The sequence below is a fragment of the Penicillium diatomitis genome (assembly GCF_028827545.1).
Source record: "Penicillium diatomitis strain IBT 30728 chromosome Unknown utg000002l_segment0_segment0, whole genome shotgun sequence".
Lineage (NCBI taxonomy): Eukaryota > Fungi > Ascomycota > Eurotiomycetes > Eurotiales > Aspergillaceae > Penicillium > Penicillium diatomitis.
This window is the reverse complement of record NW_026623174.1, coordinates 1,348,466-1,366,722: the sequence shown is the minus strand read 5'-3', so window position 1 is coordinate 1,366,722 and position 18,257 is coordinate 1,348,466. Positions and strand designations below refer to the sequence as shown.

General features: G+C 52.1%; 7 protein-coding genes across 7 annotated transcripts; 3 read left to right on the top strand and 4 right to left on the bottom strand.

The window, feature by feature from the left end:
* Nucleotides 1–2,402: 2,402 nt before the first annotated feature.
* On the top strand, nt 2,403–3,426 carry N7539_001603 (Rab family GTPase; the record flags this gene model as incomplete). Its single annotated transcript, XM_056931206.1, has 3 exons — nt 2,403–2,486; nt 2,555–2,618; nt 2,783–3,426. 3 exons carry the CDS (start codon nt 2,403–2,405, stop codon nt 3,424–3,426), a joined length of 792 nt encoding a protein of 263 aa, XP_056793237.1.
* Nucleotides 3,427–3,795: 369 nt separating this feature from the next.
* On the top strand, nt 3,796–5,068 carry N7539_001602 (40S ribosomal eS7 domain-containing protein; the record flags this gene model as incomplete). The annotated part of the gene is given in 4 exon segments (XM_056931205.1): nt 3,796–3,875; nt 3,894–4,158; nt 4,514–4,596; nt 4,705–5,068. The coding sequence occupies 4 exon segments, from the start codon at nt 3,796–3,798 to the stop codon at nt 5,066–5,068; spliced, it is 792 nt and encodes a 263-aa protein (XP_056793236.1).
* Nucleotides 5,069–5,750: 682 nt separating this feature from the next.
* N7539_001601 (putative dynactin Arp1 p62 subunit RO2) lies at nt 5,751–7,697 on the bottom strand (the record flags this gene model as incomplete). The annotated part of the gene is made up of 2 exons (XM_056931204.1): nt 5,751–7,248; nt 7,318–7,697. 2 exons carry the CDS (start codon nt 7,695–7,697, stop codon nt 5,751–5,753), a joined length of 1,878 nt encoding a protein of 625 aa, XP_056793235.1.
* A 631-nt stretch (nt 7,698–8,328) lies between these two features.
* N7539_001600 (uncharacterized protein) lies at nt 8,329–9,500 on the top strand (the record flags this gene model as incomplete). The annotated part of the gene is made up of 2 exons (XM_056931203.1): nt 8,329–8,556; nt 8,658–9,500. 2 exons carry the CDS (start codon nt 8,329–8,331, stop codon nt 9,498–9,500), a joined length of 1,071 nt encoding a protein of 356 aa, XP_056793234.1.
* A 315-nt stretch (nt 9,501–9,815) lies between these two features.
* On the bottom strand, nt 9,816–10,532 carry N7539_001599 (actin-related protein 2/3 complex subunit 5 family protein; the record flags this gene model as incomplete). The annotated part of the gene is made up of 2 exons (XM_056931202.1): nt 9,816–10,038; nt 10,174–10,532. 2 exons carry the CDS (start codon nt 10,530–10,532, stop codon nt 9,816–9,818), a joined length of 582 nt encoding a protein of 193 aa, XP_056793233.1.
* Nucleotides 10,533–11,542: 1,010 nt separating this feature from the next.
* On the bottom strand, nt 11,543–13,140 carry N7539_001598 (SH3 domain-containing protein; the record flags this gene model as incomplete). Its single annotated transcript, XM_056931201.1, has 3 exons — nt 11,543–12,649; nt 12,741–12,841; nt 12,960–13,140. 3 exons carry the CDS (start codon nt 13,138–13,140, stop codon nt 11,543–11,545), a joined length of 1,389 nt encoding a protein of 462 aa, XP_056793232.1.
* A 590-nt stretch (nt 13,141–13,730) lies between these two features.
* pmcB (putative calcium-translocating P-type ATPase(PMCA-type)) lies at nt 13,731–18,049 on the bottom strand (the record flags this gene model as incomplete). The annotated part of the gene is made up of 6 exons (XM_056931200.1): nt 13,731–14,553; nt 14,624–16,052; nt 16,112–16,257; nt 16,370–16,800; nt 16,873–17,844; nt 17,978–18,049. 6 exons carry the CDS (start codon nt 18,047–18,049, stop codon nt 13,731–13,733), a joined length of 3,873 nt encoding a protein of 1,290 aa, XP_056793231.1.
* Nucleotides 18,050–18,257: the final 208 nt, after the last annotated feature.

Here is an 18,257-nt window from a genome sequence, read left to right as displayed (position 1 = left end):
CTGCTCCCTGGGAGCTTGTACGCCAAACCTCAATTTTATCTCGGTCAGGATCCTCGAAAAGTGTTTTTGTTTTTGCTTCTTTTGTTCACTTTGGGCCTATCTCCTTTGTCTTTGCATCTTCTTGTCACTGTTCGGCGTTTTGGGATAGACGGCTGGAGTCCTTATGCGGGATACTTGATACCAGAGGAAATTAGACCCCTCGACCTCACGGTCAAATCGCACTTTTATCAGATCTCACGTTTCGTTCTTTCGTGAGACATTCCACCTCCGTGCGCCAATTGTGTTGTTCTGTAATTTTATATGATCTCTTTGCTTGCCTTTCTTCTGGACCAGATATCTGTACAATACTTCCACCTGCATGACTGCAGAAAACAAAAATGTTTTTTTTTTCCTCTGTCCACCGCCCTTTTTCAATCACTCAATCTCCAGCATCAACTGCGCTCTTGCGATCTCATTCAGATCTCAGCGCATCATTCGAGTACTGATCGCAATCGCGTCAGATATCGGGCAGATTTGCTTCTGGCTGACCCGAGACGAGACACCGATGGTTCGGCTCACGATGCATGAACCCTGTCTTTGCATCGGGAGGTCCGTTCCTTCCGCCCCGTCCATAGGACTGATGAGTGCCTGAACCTTTTGCCCTATTGACTGATGAGTGTCTGAACTTATTGCATAATGCACACCGTTTTTGGGTATCAATCTACAAATGTCACTATCTATTCCAAAAAAAAAATCAGTTGAAGCTATGTACAGCGCTGACCTACTGACTGACCTACTAAGGATGATTTGGAACCGTCGCATCGATACTGCTATCCTGATCAATGGAACTCTCCAGGACAGTTTGGCATCTGGTCGTACCTTGTCCGATCTTTCTCATTTGGCTAACAGTGTCTTTTTGCCGACGGGAAGTTTTCCGTTTGAGTGAGTCCGAGGCTGCCCCTTTCCACAGGTTTGGAATTGGTGGCGCTCATCTCGGAATCGGTAATCGGAAGGCGATTTGAGTCTCAGTCGGGTTTCTTGGCACAGAGCTCAAAGTATCAGACACACGGATAGTCTAGCGATTGTGAGGTAGGTTGGCACATACGATATCCCAGTCGAAGAGTTTAACGATGAGGTTGGGATGTGGCACTGCCCGTCAATTACGGAATGGAGAGTCGCCCGAGCTATACTCCAATTGTGCCCTTCTATACTTCGATTGAATGCTCGGCATCCATCAGCATGCTGCACCGTGGATTAATCGGCGGGTCCACTGATATGCCGGGCTCATTGTGGTCGACAATTGCGGGAGGAGGCATTGAAAGATTCGCCTCAAATGCGGTATAAGGTGATGCACACATATGTACCACCCAACCGAGGCCTTGGATCGAGAAGTATATTCCCTCCAACCTGCGTTTGGCGGGTCCGGATCGGCGGGGGTCCTTTTGTTGTCAGAGTGAACGATGACTCAGATGCGAGGGAATGGTTCAGTATGGGAAAGTTGACCTGCGTCAGATTGAGTTCTCACTCATAAGCGTCGAAGAAAGGCGCAGACGCTCAGTAGTCCATCGAACATTTAATTGGGGTTTGGCTGACAATTGAATTTTATGTCTGAATACCTGAGAACCTTAACACCTAAATTGTATCGGATCTTTTCTCAGATACCTAATATGAAGTATTGCTTGGACACTGACTTGTGGCGCATTCTAAAGTGGATTTCACGATTTGGGGCTCGAGTATACGCATCTGCAGGCTAAAGCAAACATCTGGTGGTGTAGTACCCGACAGCGCCGACGCTGTTTGAGTGGCTACATGAATCTGTGGGCGGCACGTGGGGCCAGCATTATCTTCAAAGTCCATCTTCATCGTCGGACGCCTCGATGACAACCCCGAGAGGGAGACAGACTGCTTGGTTTCAAGAGCATAGACAACAAGCTAGAAAGAGGGACTTCCGCACTCAAGTACAATGCAAACTACTGGGAACAAGTCTCCTCTGGACAGATGCCGAACATCTGCCTGACACATTTTCATACAGTAACAGTAGTACCCAATGCCGGCGGATTTGTATGCCTGCCGTTGTAAGAGCCCCGTGACTGCGAGCCAGCTCCACGCTAGGCTGATTTGAGACCACTGCCATCATCATTGACCTCCACTTCCAACGCTCAGTTCCCTCTCCCCCCATTATTGTTAGCCTCTGCCTACTGTTCTGCCGAAAAGACGTTTACAACAAGCTGATTCCAGACGTCAACCTCTCTCGAGATAATTCTCCAGCTCACACCGCTACATCTCACTCCCGCCCGCCAACTCACCCATCCTGCCCGATTGCCAGCTCACTTACACAGGTGGCGCGCCCTGCACGACGGCCTGACCCCCAGTCCACAACCACCATCTCGAGACCTTGAGAAGTCATAGCAGATTGTGAAACCATGTCTGATACAGCAGGTGGTAATGCGCCGAAGCCGAGTAGCAGCGTCAAGCTCGTTCTGCTTGGTGAAGCCGCAGTTGGAAAGGTACGCCGATGGCAAAGCGGACAAGAAATGGATCTGCGCTGACTGTGGCTTGATTCGCCCCTGTATAGTCTTCGCTTGTCCTGCGATTTGTGAACAATGATTTTCAAGAAAATAAGGAGCCAACAATCGGCGGTAAGATGATCCGAGCATTCATCGTGGTCACTCGAGTCAACTCCCTGCGTCGCAATCAATGCCTCCGTTCCAAGGAGAGGCCCGGCAATCTTCTGAAAGAACAAGCTTGCTCTGTACGGGCGTTGACCGAATTGTCTATGCAATTTGCTAACACTATTCATCAGCTGCTTTCCTGACACAGAAATGCACCCTGCCTACGCGGACAATCAAGTTCGAAATCTGGGATACTGCCGGTCAAGAGCGATTTGCCTCGCTTGCACCAATGTATTATCGTAATGCCCAGGCGGCTCTCGTGGTCTACGACGTGACAAAGCCATCATCATTGACGAAAGCGAAACACTGGGTTGCTGAATTACAGCGCCAGGCTAGCCCTGGGATTGTCATCGCTCTCGTCGGCAACAAGCTGGACTTGACCAACGACGGAGGCGAGTCTGCAGGCGGCTCGCGCTCACCGCCCCTGGAACATGGATCCGGCGAGGATGAAGATGGAGAAGAAGAAGAAGCGAACGATGTAGGCGGAGGAGAACTCCCCGACTCGGGTGACGCGCGGAAGGTCTCGACGCGGGAAGCAAGCTCTTACGCTGAGGAGGAAGGCCTCCTGTTCTTCGAGACTAGCGCAAAGCTCGGAACTAACGTCGTTGACGTGTTCACGGCTATTGCTAATGCCATTCCAGAGAGCAGCCTCAAGACAGGTCGCGGAACCGCAGGTGCCGGTCAAACATCTTTGGGCAATAGATCCGCCGAGGATGCGAGAGTCAATTTGGGGGAACGAAACGCCGCTACTGCCAAGGAAGGATGCGCTTGCTAGATTGTTCGGGACTTGCTTTTGGGTTACCCGCTTTTCTATTCCGACGTTGATTTGCGATTTTATTAGTCCAAGCGTGTCTCCCAATCTCCTGCCTGCAGCAGTCCTCTGCTCCGTCAGCGGCTAGCTGAACGAGGGCCGGACTCGGGAGTGGTTGATTTCATGACACTTCTTTGTATACCTCGTCCATCTGACAGGCTGTTCTAGCCTTTCTCTCACGCAATGAGTTCAGCCTCTGTACAATGATCAGTTGTTCAATCAGTATCGCGAAACAACTAGAGTAGTATTCCACCATAATCATGAATCGACTACCTAGTCCTACAGTAAACGCACAGCCGATACAGCCCCGTAGATATGCCTCAGGCATGAAGTATGGGGCCCGCAGATCACGGGACTATTGAGGGCCCCGAGGAAGAAGCCCAAATCCAGTCCACCACGCTAAGCCGGATTGGGTACTAGCGCACTCTAAGCGAAGTCCGCGATCCCACAGCAAATTCACCATCAACTTCAGACTGTGAGAATCAATCCCCTCCGCCGACCTCAACCCAGCACCTTCGCAGCACTCCGTCGCTCGCAATCATGGCTGCCATCAACAAGATTGCCCCCAACTCGCCCTCCCGGCAGAGCCCCTCCGAGCTGGAGACCGCGATTGCCGGTGCTCTGTTCGACCTCGAGAGCAACACTCAGGACCTGAAGGCTTCCCTTCGTCCCCTGCAGTTCGTCTCTGCCCGTGAGGTAAGAAATGATGAACAATTCTACAACGACACACTTTTGCGAAAAATTGCGCCGACGGAATTTCATTTTGCGCGGTGATCGGATTTCGGTACAAGAGACGTTGGGAGAGGGGGAAGTGATGTTTTTGCGAACTGTCTTGCGAATCTACAGGAAGACATTTTATGCTACGGAATCAACGATCCGACGACACGACGTGGAACAATGACATGGAACCATGGGTGTAATTGAAATGATCACCGACAATTGAAATTCCGCATCGCCAATTCTTCCCGCAGCGCATCGAAAATTCGCAATTTGTGTGTGCAACTCAGGACGAACCCGAAAATTCTAACATGATCACTTTCGCGCACTATAGGTCGAGGTCGGCCACGGCAAGAAGGCCATCGTTGTCTTCGTCCCCGTTCCTCTCCTCCAGAACTTCCACAAGATCCAGCAGCGGTAAGATACCGATCCCACCTGTTACCAGTCACACTTTCACCAACCCGGCTGGTGCGGAATTCTGGGACTTCCCCAAAAAGCAATCGACTAACGCAAATCAATCAACAGTCTGACCCGCGAGCTCGAGAAGAAGTTCTCTGACCGCCACGTTCTCTTCGTTGCTCAGCGCCGCATCCTCGCCCGCCCCAAGCGCTCCGTCAACTCCCGCACCAACCAGACCCAGAAGCGTCCCCGCTCCCGCACTCTGACCGCTGTCCACGAGAACATCCTCGCCGATCTTGTCTACCCCGTCGAGATCGTCGGCAAGCGTGTCCGCACCAAGGAGGACGGCTCCAAGACCCTCAAGGTCGTTCTGGATGAGAAGGAGAAGGGTGGTGTTGACCACCGCCTTGACGCCTACGGTGAGGTCTACCGTCGTTTGACCGGCCGCACCGTTGTCTTCGAGTTCCCCCAGAGCGGCGCTGAGTACTAAGCGTGTGCTCTGTGTGTCTGTTTGGATTGGGAATATGGAAAAAAGAGGAGATAATGGTGTATCTTGGGGGAAATTTTTACTTGTTTCTAGGTCTTGAAAGCTCACTAGATTCAAGAAGAGCATGATGGGTGAAAGACCAAAAAATGCATTCATGGGTTTTCTTTTGAGTTATGTCGCCTCTTTCCTACACCCCACTGGCCGGTGCATGGTTCTTTTCTTCTCCCCTTCATAAGTTCTCCGGCTCTCGCGATCGCTCTGCTCAGGACGACAGCGTCGAATCACCCCCTCCCTTCAGGCTTATGCTACCTCTTTTTTTTTTCTTTAAACCTTCTTGACGATGGGATGGGATAATGTGATACCTTTCCAATTGGAATCTTTTTTCCGAACTCTTCATCAAGTACAAGGTGGGTATCTTACGGGTCCCTTCCACCTGGGCACGGTCATTGATAGATTCTACGACCTTGTAAACCTCCTTTCGCTTTGGCAATATTGGCGCCTCTCTGGACCTTCCATCAGAATCGATAAACGACACGCCGCAGCTTAAAAGGTTGCAGGGTCCCGTACATAGAATCGCGAAAAAAAAAAGCACCTCGCAGATTGATTCGAATGCGCATGGGTGTGAGGAAAAGAGAGATTATTGACAAAACGGGAATCCAAAGGTAATAATTGTCCCACCACAGTACTAGTAAGGTTGGATTCGACCAACACCAAGAACCATCCAGTAAGCCAATTCGCGAGCGACAAGGTCATCCGGCTTCGAAGCCTTTCCAACATTCTGCTGTTCCAGCTGAGCCTCGGCATCCCATTCCATGTGCACAAAGACCGGGATCTCGAGTATATCCTCGTCGTTCTGCAGCGTCAAAGCTTTCCCAGGATCGACTTCGGTCTCGCCGTCCTCGGTATTCATACCTGGCAAAGTCCCCGGAACCACTTCCAGTACGACTGTCGTCCAGTTTCGACCCTTTTCCCAGACTTTGCCCGCTTCGGGAACTTTTTCTCCGCCACGCATGCTCGAAATCCGATCGCTCAAGGGAGCCGTGGCATTCTGAAGTGCCTCGACCCAGACGTCGCTGTTGGCGCCGATTTCGAATTGGGGACAAAGAACGGTGACCTTGGTCGCGACGGAGCCTGGTGTCACGGAGGGCGTTGCAAGGGTGATGCGGACGGGATCAAACATATGGTTCTTGAGAGTGAGAAGGACGTGGTATGTTCGTAATGGTGAAAGCGCATTCAAGTCCGGGGTTGACGCCGTCGGTGTCACGGGAGACATAGCAGGTTGAGCCAGGGGTCGGAGCGTGGGGAGAGGGATATAGCTCAGAGCAATGAGGCGGATTCGGAACCGGGTGGACTGAGGCTTGGTCTCTGGTTTGACGAGGATGTGCTTGCATGACCTGCAGCGCTTGGCACGTTTCGTGCGCAAAAGCGCAGGAAGCGGCAGGAGTTCGTCCACGAAGCGGACGTCGGGCGATTGGTCTGTCCGCTGGCTCATTGAAGCCACGCCATCCCAACCGCACTCGGCCGAAGCGATACGCTCGATGATCGCCGTGTCAGAGTCTCCAGAGCCGATGCGTAAACCCTCGGCAGCCGTCAGGGCCTCGCGCATGACGGGTGGCTTGGACTTTTGTTTCTTGTTACCGCCATAGAGTCCGCTAAGACGAGACGATGAAGCGTACAGAGACATGAGCCGGTTCAAGGCCCCCGGCGAGGAGAATCCAAACTCGGAGCTAAGGGGATCGTTGGGTGAGTTGGACGTCTCCGAAATTTGCGTTCGGTAGAAGTTCTTTAGTGCAGCAAAGCGAGCTTCTGCACCTAGCTGAGGGATGGACGAGGCATCTTCGTTGGATACCTCTCGCTCGGCTTCCCGCTCAGTCGCCGCAGACTGCTCGTCAATGGATGCGAAGTTTGACAAGGGGGATTTTAAATCCGCAAATGCTCGCGAGCCCTGACGTGACCTAGCATCGTAGCCAGTGGCCGGGGATGAGTCGGTCATCTTTTGCAATTGGGCGCGGATATTGGTGGGTTTATCAAACTTGATGCCAATATCAAGCGTCGTCCACATACAGTAGCCACATGAGAGTACCCAGGGGCCATGACCGCTTGCGTTGCCGGTCACGCTCTCAATCGTGCTCACAGTCAAGGGTGCCGTGCAGATAGGACAATTGAAACAATTCCGGCCGCAACTATATCGCCGCGAAGGATTCAGCATACAATCAGATGAGATTGATTCCAACAGGTAAGGAGGAACTCACCGACCACCATCACTGCGCACCATGCTGCTTGGAGTCTCGAACAAGCAATTGGGACAGTACCAACTCACAATTTCTTCGGTGATGCATCGTGGACATTTGATCTGGTGACAATCCTCGCAGTACAACAACTGCTCAGGTGGATACAGCGAAAAGTTCGAGCGAGGCGATCGGGGGTCAAACGTTTGCTCGTCGTCTTCCTCGTCGCTCTGCCCAACTTCATCCGCTTGTTGTGTATTTGACTTGTGGTGGTCGGGGTCTGTTGGCGGCTCGGCAGTGGGTTTGCGAGGAGACTCTCGAGACCTCCGCTTGCGAGCAGGATCTGGAACCGGCGTGTCTGCACATGGACAGGAAATGAAGGTGTATGGGAATGGGCGCGACATCACGGAATGAAGGATTGTGCGGAAGGTCGGGCAGTAGACGAGCTAGTTCGTGTCGAGATTCAAGGAGGCGTGTTTCCTGGATTGATCATTGCATGGTCTCCCACTGACGAACGGTCTGACTTGGATGAAAGCGCTCGCTTGTCGTAGATGTGATTGAGCTTCCAGCTTGCCGGAGTCTAGTGGCATGTAAGTCAGCCAGTCGTTCTTGCTAGTGAGGATGCCGCTGCGCAAAGCTCCTTTTCCGAGCTGTTTCGATAGCCTCGACCTTCACTCTGAGACTTACCGCAACGGAGCCCGTAGGGCCACTGAGCAGTCTATAATATGTATATTGACTATAGTAGTGAGTACCCAGTCTCGATTTGACAAAGCGAAAGCTTCCCAACGTTCACGTCAAGCGAAGCTGAAACATCGAGCCTGACACGGCGTGAAGTGTGCATGCGCGACCGCGGAGTGGGAGCCGCGGAGGTCCCGCAATGATTTTGTCGACGTCAGATCAAAATCAAGGGTCATTGTCACGTTTGTTCGTTCTTCGCAGCTGCCACATCGCACACCTCGCCGAAGAGCCCAGACTCTTCCTGAGGGGAACAAAATTTAAACATATCACGAACTGCTACAATTTCTATCGATGATGATGATCTCTCGTCAGACGTTTCGAACCGCCTTCGCCCGGCGATGCTTCGCTGCGACTTCCGGCTTCCGAAGCTACGCCAATCAGTCGTCGGGGAACCCGATGCTGGAGATCTTCAACCGCCGGACAAAACATCAGCAGAAGGACCGGGCTGCCCGGAATGTGGAGCAAAGTCGAGCGACGGATTATTTAAAAGATGAGGTTGCTTTGCGATTATGCGAGCGCCTACTGGTACGAAGATCGTTCTCATTGCCGCGAGAGAGAGAGAGAGAGAGAGAGAGAGAGCAGCGGTTCACAGCAACTTTTACTGACTTTGGACATGTCTTCTGTAGGACATCAAACGCGACTTTCCTAATGTGCTTGATCTCGGCGCCAACAGTTGCAATATTGCGCGAGCATTGACGACACCGAATCTGGACGTTGCGGCGCCCGAAGACACTCCCTCACCACCGCTGGCGGAACGGATTTCCAAGTTGACGTGCGTGGATACATCGCATGCGCTGCTGCATCGGGATGAAGAGTTACCCTTCAACAAGGAGATCAATCTTCATCGCGACGTGATTCCCGACCTGGAGTCGCTGCCTTACGAGGCAAACACATTCGACGCCGTTTTATCCTCGTTATCGATTCACTGGATCAACGACCTGCCCGCATTGCTGGAACAAGTGAACAAGATCTTGAAGCCGGACAGTCCCTTCATTGCGGCAATGTTTGGTGGAGACACTCTGTTCGAGCTACGAGGATCTTTACAACTTGCCGACATGGAACGCCGTGGAGGTGTCAGCCCACACATCTCTCCGCTCGTCGATGTGCGAGACGTTGGCAATCTCCTGAATCGCGCCGGATTCAAGATGCTGACGGTTGACGTGGAGGATATTGTGGTCGAGTTCCCAGACACCTTTGCCCTGATGCAAGATCTACAGGCCATGGGCGAGAGTAATGCCATCATGCACCGTGAAGCGGGGCCCATGTCGCGAGATGTTTTATTAGCCAACGAGGCCATTTATCGAGCCATGTACAAGGAAGACGACGCCCGCGGCATCCCGGCAACTTTCCGCATGATCTATATGATCGGATGGACCGAGGGAGCGAATCAGCCACAGCCGCTTGCCCGTGGAAGCGGCGAGCTGAATATGAAGGATCTCCTAGGCGGCGGTGACTTTGTGCACGTCTAGGACTGAAAGACAGGGGGGGGGGAAATAAAAGAGGCAAATTGAACGTGAGGCGTGTACGAGATCGACCGAGTAATCTCCATCAGACGACTTCTCTTTTGACAGGAAACTCGGACCGAAGAAGAAAAAGAAAAAGAAGAAGGCTATAAGTGTATGTATATCAATTGTAAGACAACCACGCTGGAAAGCAAGACCAAGAGAGAAAGAGATTATATCCCACCCGTAGGAGCGCATGAGAGATGAATCATACAGTTTCTTTCACATAGGAGACAGTCGCGGAGCGGAAAATCAAGACTACTTCTTCCCTCTCCTGGGGGTTTACACGGTCCGACGATCAGTCATAACACGAACAATCGATCCAGTACCCGTCAACTCGACGAGCTTCTCGTGCCAGTTCAACAAGACGCTCATCTGCTGACCACCACCACCTTCGCCTGCGTTTCGAGCTTGAATTTGCGAGAATCCAGTGGCCTGAGGAGAGTCAATCTTGCGTGGGGTTGAGGCACCCCCACTGGCCCCAGAGGAGGACATTCCCTTGTAACTGATCGTATAGTAATGATTAGCAGGAAGGTACAACCCCTTTTCTCTCGTCCGTAGTTGTGGAAACAGCTCTGTCGCTACCAAGAGGGAAAAAAAAGAAAAAGAAAAAGAAAAAGAAAAAGAAAAAAACACTTACATATACTTCATCAGGCAGTCCGCGCGCTCAGATCCACCATCACCGCTGACAACATCCTCCAAGACCCGAGTCATCTCAGCCTGTCGAATGCCCTGCAACACCTCGATCACCGTCCCCAGATGCACTTCCTTTGCGCGGTCATCACCCCCCAGTGGCGCGGTATCCAGGACCTGGCGGAGCGCGCCGACAGTGTCGCCACTGCGCAGCAATTGACGGATCTGTGAAGCAATATTGGCGGCGTCACTGGAGGTCTCGGGCTGAGGCAGCGTGGCAGGGAGAAGAGTCTCCATGGGGAAGTTGACCGAGGACTCGGGGTCGAGCTGGTCGACGTTGATGGTGCGGTAGTTGAGGAGCGACATTGCGTGCGATTCAGCGGATAGCTCTTGACTTTGCAGAACGAGGTTGAATGTTCGACAGACGTGACGGAGCGGCAAGATTGGAGTCGATTACTCGGAGGGGGCGGGCTCAGGCTTGCGGAGCGGGCGTCTGGCGATCTTGGGACACAAAGCGGGGAGACTGGAGGATGGACGCAAGCTATTGTTTGGGCCGGAATGGCGGCAATTGAGCTCGAGGAGGGTATCAGGGAGTATTGCTGGGTTTGCGGGGAGCCGTGACAGGTGTCTTTGAGATGACTGTCGAGAAATGGAATGTGTCCAATTGCTGTTCAATCAAATGCAGGAGGAGGGGAACGGACGTAAGCTATGGGCCGCCATGGGGGACAAGTGACGAAGTTCTAGTCGCCTGAGGCAGAAGCACCCCGGCGGATATTCACCGGGGACTTAGACTCTATCTTCAGAACTACGCTCACGAGTCACTGCTGTGAATTGGTAGTCCTGATCAGAAAACGGGGGAGAGATTTGGCATTGGAAACGAGATAGTGAGGCTGATTTTAGCTTGAAAAACGATCTCTAATCAATTACTCGCTTGTCATATGTAAGTAAAGAGGAAGCGACTGCTTTCCATGGGAAGAAATAGCATGTAGACTGGACTAAATTCGCCTAATGACAACGTTGAACTCGTCTGGCAGATGGCTCGATACACGAAATTATGCTGACGAGAGGACTCAAGTTCAGAACGCATTGCATCTCAAATTTGAACAAAGACGAGAATCACAAAAGACCATACACTAGCCCTGATTACGCGGGTATGAGATGAATCCTCAATACATAACTACACGCTCCAAAGAGAGGAAATGAGAATAGCTCGCGAGTAAATAAAATCCGTCCTAGATAATACTGGAGGAAAGCCCCGGGAACTGGTGGTAAGACACCAAAAGTAGAGATGAGTCCATGGTGGAAGGTCATGAGGGCAACCTGGCTGACGGATCAGCAACGGCCTGCGAGTTCGCAGGAACATCTTGCTGCGAGATTTATGGTTTTTCACGGGACGGTTCGTCTCCAGAGGCTGTGGCTTTGTCTTCTCGTTCAGCAGTGCTCCAGACTTGCTCCGTCTCTTCGAGAGAACCTTGTGGCTCTTGGGGCGGCTCAGTTCCTTCTGCAGGAAGCGCGGGCTGTTGCACTTCAGACGTGTTGTTCCCAGGGTCATGAACCTGCTCGACGGACGGACAAGAGTTCTCAACCGGTTGTTCTGACCTTGGTACATCGGTACTGAGTTTGGGATCCGAGACAGGCAGTTGTCTTGTCTCGGTACCCACGGGCCCAACTTGCTCAGCAGCGACTGTTGACCGTGACGCCTCTGTCCCCTGATTCGGGACGGGGACTGGAATTGAAGATTTTTGCACTTCGGCCCCATCGCCAGCGGTGGTACCATCCTCTCGATTCGCAGGTGGAGCGTGCTGCTCGGCAATGTCTGAAGAATGCGAGGCTCCCAGCTCATGTCCCTCACCATGCGGGACCGGCTCTACGAGCTGTTCAACAACGCCTGCAGATGACGATCCACCAGCCTCTTCAGGTACAGGTGCAGCCCCAGAGGGAACCGCAGGGGGTACGTTTGCCGTAGTGGACGGAGGCCGAAAGCACTCCGAGTTCAAAATCCTCATCAACGGCTCAGCCTGCGGTGGCGGTGGAATCTCCCCCGACAAAAGATCCTTGGCCTTCACCTTCCGCTTATACAGCGTCTTGTTCGTTGAGGATCGCTCAGTAATAATACCGCCTTCAAAGGTCAATCCGCCGTAGATCCCACGAGTCTTCGAATACGCAAAGATATTTGAAATACCCTTGGTGCCGATCATTGCGGCCGTCTCTGCGCTACGGCCAGTTCCGAATGCAATGGAGATGTTGCCGCCCAGAGTCAGGGTGCCTGAGTTGATGAAGGTTTCCACGGCGGCGTCTGTGTTCAGGACGAATATAAAATTGGTGAATTCCATTCCAAATTGGCCTCCGGCGCCGAGTCCGCCCAGCGAAATGGCCGATGGAGCGGACCAGTTCCCATTGGGCAGGCGGCATATGATGAGGCCAGAGCCAAAGCGGACGGATCCCAGGAATCCAGCTTTGAAGACGCTGCATATGACCAGGCCCTGAGAAAGAGAATCAATAAAAAGTGGTGAGCTCGCGGCGCCAGGGGCTGAGAGAATTGAGTCGACGCCGCAGAATAAGGGTGGGTTCTACCTTAGCTGGGCCGAGAATGCGTTGAGGAATCGTTCCCTCGAGACCTGCATATTGGGGATTCACAAAGGAATCGATGATTTGGCCGGCTTTTTTGCATTCACCTAACTCTCCACATTCAGCGACTGAATATGATTCATTGATTTCTGGTCCTTCCCATTCTTACTCCTGGGTTTGCCCCCCATCACGCGGAGATGATACGATAAGAGGAACGAAACGTACTGGCTAGAGAGGCTGGAAATGGGTTGTGAATAGGTACCCGACGTCCAGCGATCGGAGTCTGACGCGAGTCCGAACTTGTCGGCATGGATGAAGGTAAAGTAGTAGTGGTCGCGTCCGCTGGGGCAGTCTCGCTTGGAGCAGGCTCCTGACTCGAGGCTGCTGCTTGAGTAGTGGAGCTCATGATGTGCAAAGCACGCAATTACTCAATTGTTCATGGTAGAGAGAACTAACAAACAAAAATAGAGAATAAAGTAAAAGTAAAAAACATGCCACTGAATGCGAAGCTATGCGTCTTGTCAAGAGTTAAGTATGGACGCGATCTTTGGATGGGGCTGAGTGCTGTCATGTGAAATTTGATCGGCGTGGGGGCCGTCGGGCTGGCTGCATTCTCATCGGGATTCAGGCGACCAAGGCTGATTTAACCAACCTGAAACCATTTGATACATTGGCCTCTTTGACGTGTTTGTGGACAGAGCTTTTGCACGAGGCTACTATTTATATCCAAAGTTCAAGATGGTAAATTCAGCCTGGACGTGAATTGGTTCAAAGTCAGTCTGCCGATTGACCTGTGGTGTATCATAGACTATATTCGATTATGAGTTGAAATTCTTGCGAATCTCACATCAAGTCATTGACGCTCAATCTACTCGTACAGATGCAGGTCATTGTACATCACAGTAAAAACAAGAAAGGACTTCATGACCGCGGCACGCTAACCGATTTTAAGAAAACAGACAGAGGGGGAAAAGAACATGAGGGGTATCAAATAGCTCACGGAGAAGCCGTGACAAGAATAGGAGGAACTGACATCGCTTGAACCGGAGTTCTGGGGACCGAAGCTTCAAGATCATCGCGACTTTCGCTTCGTGCGACCTTGACCTGGGTACGAGCTTCCTCGTCCACGGCTTGAGCCCTGGGTGGAATCTCCATCGCAACGTCCGAAGAATTCTCGCCTTTGCGATGACCGCGAGAAAACATACGACGGGAAAATCGACCAACAGGTCTCAACAAGGACTTGACACCCGATGCAATCGCACCGAAACCTTTCAGTACCGGACGCAAGATGAATTGCATGGCCCCGACGACCCCGTTGAACACAGTTCCGAAGTGGCGATCTGGAAGAGTACGCAGAGCCACGGCCCATGGTAGACAGCCTAAGGCGCAAATAATGCAAACTGCCCAGAGAATCCCGCTGAGTCGAGTCACGCCAAAGGCCTGGCCTCCCACGTACACGATCATGATCTGGCCGCCGATCATTATGGCGTTGATACCCAGGAACCAGTAGTTTCGGAACATGCCTTCGAAGATATTGAAATGGTTGTCGAGACGTCGGTTGTTGAACTCGTTGAAGATTTGCATCCACACAAAAGTGTTGAATACCACGGTGGAAAGTTGCTTTGAGCGATGCGTAAGGTCAACTGGGTCGAGATGAGCGCTGAGGAGGCGGTCTCCAGCAAAGTAAAGCATGAAGGTCACGGCCAGTTGATAAATGGCTTGGCCGAGAATCATTTTCCACATGGTAAGAGTGAACAAGGAAGCGCTCTTTGGCACTGGCTTGCGGTCGAGGATCTTCTCCGTGGGAGCATCAGTAGCCCTAAGAAGAGCAATGTCAGTAATTTTGGGTCGACACGAGGAGGCTTCTTCCTTCAGACCGAGTGACTTACAGTGCTAGTGCAGCAAAGGTGTCCATGATCAAGTTCACCCAAAGAAGCTGAACAGCATTCAGTACACTGTTATTCGAACTGCTGTAGACGGCCGATACAAAGGTCAAAGCCACAGCGGTAATGTTCACAGTGATCTGGAACTGCAAGAACTTGGCAACGGCGTCATTCACGGCTCTTCCCCATGAGATTGCGGTCACGATTGAGCGGAAATTGTCATCCAACAAGATAATCGAACTGGCCTCCTTAGCAACTTCGGTACCAGCGATACCCATAGAGAAGCCCACGTCAGCAGTACGCAGGGCTGGGCCGTCGTTGGTACCATCTCCTGTGACTGCGACTGTCTCACCGAGTGCTTTCAATCGTTCGACCAGGATGCGCTTATCTTCAGGCGAAGAACGAGCCAGAACCTGAAGTCGAGGGACAACGTCGTCCATCTCCGCGTCCGATAGTTGCCGGAACTTAGGACCTTCCATTACAAGACCACCGTCGGTCTTGATACCGCAAGACTCGGCAATGGCAGTGGCAGTGGCAATGTTGTCGCCCGTCACCATCTTCACCTGGACTCCTGCCGTGCGGCATTTCTCAATGGCCGGAGGCACCTCAGGACGCAGAGGGTCTTGAATTCCGACCACTCCAAGCCAAGTCATACCGTGAAAGGCGCTCTTGAAATCGGCGGAAGAAGGGTCATCCTCGTGTCTTTTCGCGTCCTTTGGAGGCCACGAGTCGACGTCCTTATAGACAAACCCGATAGTTCGAAGTGAGTCGCGAGCATATTGGTCAATCAGGTCCATGACGTTCTGCTTCGCACCTGCGGACAAGACCTCTGTCGAAATATCATCCCTGGTCGATTCCATTTTAGAGACCCGGGTAGTACAGGCATCAAGCATCAACTCGGATGCTCCCTTGACAAGAAGGCGATAGCCCATCCCGGCGACACGATACACAACCCCCATGCACTTGCGATCTGAATCAAAGGGGAAAAGCTGTACGACTTCTGCCGATCCACGCTCGGTAGTAAGATCCATGCCTAGATGATCTCGGACCATCTGAAGCAGAGCGACCTCGGTTTTACTGCCAACAAAGTCGCGCTGACCCTCGCGATCTTCTTCAAAGGCAGTGGAGTTCAACGCCACGCTTTTGGTGATCAGATCGCGCGCAGATGGTGAACATTTCTGGAACGCCTCTGCAGTCGTCATGACCTGTGTCTCTGCTTGTTTGTCGGCTGATTGAGCGAATCGATGCTTAGCACCCCAGGTACCGGCGACCACCGTCATCTTATTTTGGGTGAGAGTACCCGTCTTGTCAGAGCAAATGACTGTGGCGTTTCCCATGGTCTCGCAAGCGCGCAAGACTCGTACAAGATTATTTTCCTTTACCATTCGGGTCGTAGCAAAGGCTAGAGCCAATGTAACGGCCAATGGCAGTCCCTCTATAGAACAATGTGTGAGCTAAGATGTTTCATCCACAATGGGCGTTTGGAGAGCGTACCTGGGATAGCAACAACAATGACCGTCACAGCGACAATCAAAATATCCACAAACTCCTGCCCCTTCAACGCAGGGCTCACATCCGGATGGTCTGGAAGCTTGGCGATGAAACGAAACAGGAGGACGAAGAACAGGATGATTGCAGCACTGTCGGGGGGGGGGGGGGGGGGGGGGGGAGTCGTCAGTCAACCCATAGTTTCAAGATGATGTGAACCAAAAAGAAAGAAAGGAAGGAAGGAAAAAAAAATCGACAACATACGCTGAGCCCATGTATCCAATCCAATCCGCCAGACGAGCTAGCTTGACCTGGAGAGGAGTTGGGTCATTCGAAGTCTGGAGTGACATCATGATCCGGCCATATGAGGAATATGGCCCAACGCTGGTGACAAGGTAGGTGCCGACACCTTCCAGGACCTTACTACCGGAGATCAAGAAGGGGTCAAGCTTCCTGGTCGCAGTACCCTCGACGATTTGTTGCCAGACCTCGTGGCCATCGGTCTTCTTCATCTGGTCCGACTCGCCCGTTGCGGATGACTCGTCACACTTGATGCCGTGGCCGGAGATCAGGACACCATCTGCAGGGACGGCATCACCAGGCTCCAGGTGCAGGATATCACCGACCAAAATGTCAAAGATGGAGATCATCATGGACTTGCCGGATCGAATCACTTTTACCTCACGGTCATTTTTCTGATAGAGATCCGAGTTAGCTTTTGGATAGATTCATCGGTCCGGGCAAGGAAAGTCAGTGTTAGTACTGACCCGCTTATTCAACTTGGCGAATTGTCTCTCCTTTTGCCAGTCATTCACGGCAGTGACCACGGTCACAATGAGAATGGCCACGCAGATAGCCACACCTTCAACCCAGTCGACCCCGGTGCCTCCATCTACCGTCTCGTAGATTCCCAGCGAAAGTGACACGATGGCTGCAATTGTCAACAGGATGATAATTTTGTCATTGTACGCCATCCACAGCAATTTCCAGAACCCCGTTGACTTGCGCTCCGGTAATCTGTTCTCGTTGAAGACGCGAACACGATCTTCGTAAGGCAGACCGTCCCCAGTAGACAGTGATACCGGGGTCACGATTGGATGTTCCCCATCTGTTGTTGTCGACTTCCCACTGCCAACCATGTTCTCTTTCTCAGACAAAGGAGGAGTGACCTGTTGAAAATCGACAGTCCCCTCTAGACAACACTCATCTATCGAGAGACCAGCGTGTAGGTCCGTTCGTAGACCCCGCTCCAGTCCCTGGAGCCCACCCAAAGCATAGAACGCAGCCAGGGATTTGGGGTTCAGCATCTTATTCAGCTGACCCGGGGAGAAGGCGAAGCGATTATTCTCGACCTCAAAGTCGGCTGCAGTTCGAGCATCTGACTGAAGCGCTTCCGAGACGGGAACATCGTCAAACTCCTTCGCCAGATGAGAAGGATCGACCGAGCTAGCTCGTGAGCGTAGCGTTGGGCCTGACGACGAGGCAAAGGACTCCGAGCGGGCCCGTAACGTCTCGCCGTCGATGGACGAAGAGGGCCGATGAGAGAATGAGTGGACTCTCAGGTGGGATGAATCTCCATTTATCGCCATTTCTGGGGAAAGGGTCGCGGACATGGGTGATGCAGGTGAGGTGAGAGACGTAGGTGATGATGGTGATGGAGGAGATGATGATTTTTGATGAGTGGTATCTGTGGGAGACCAGGTTGATGATGATCCCAAAGAAGCACCGGATGGGGATCGCTGGGTTGGCGGAATTAGTTACTTGGCCATTATGCATTGTCCATTTTTTTTTTTTTTTTCAATTTCCATTCTTCGTCTTCCATCTTCCATCTTCCATTTGAGAAGTGACGATTGGAAAGTGACACGATCTTACCTCTCTTCCTGAAAAGGTCGGCACTTGGAGCGGACTCAAGAATGCACCTTTTGCGGGTGGTTGCGACGCCATCATGATCTGAGCTCAGTCTTCCTGTATAGTGTCAAGTGGCAGCTGAGATACCCTGAAGATGGTCAACCCTTCTGATAGGATAGGAACTCTTTGTGGAGGAATAGTCTCTCTCTCAGGTTTGTTCGGATCTGATCGCAAGTAGCCACGTCCGTGACAAGGGTTGATAAGATCCCAGAGAGCAGGCTGCATAGATGGACTGCCGGGTGAA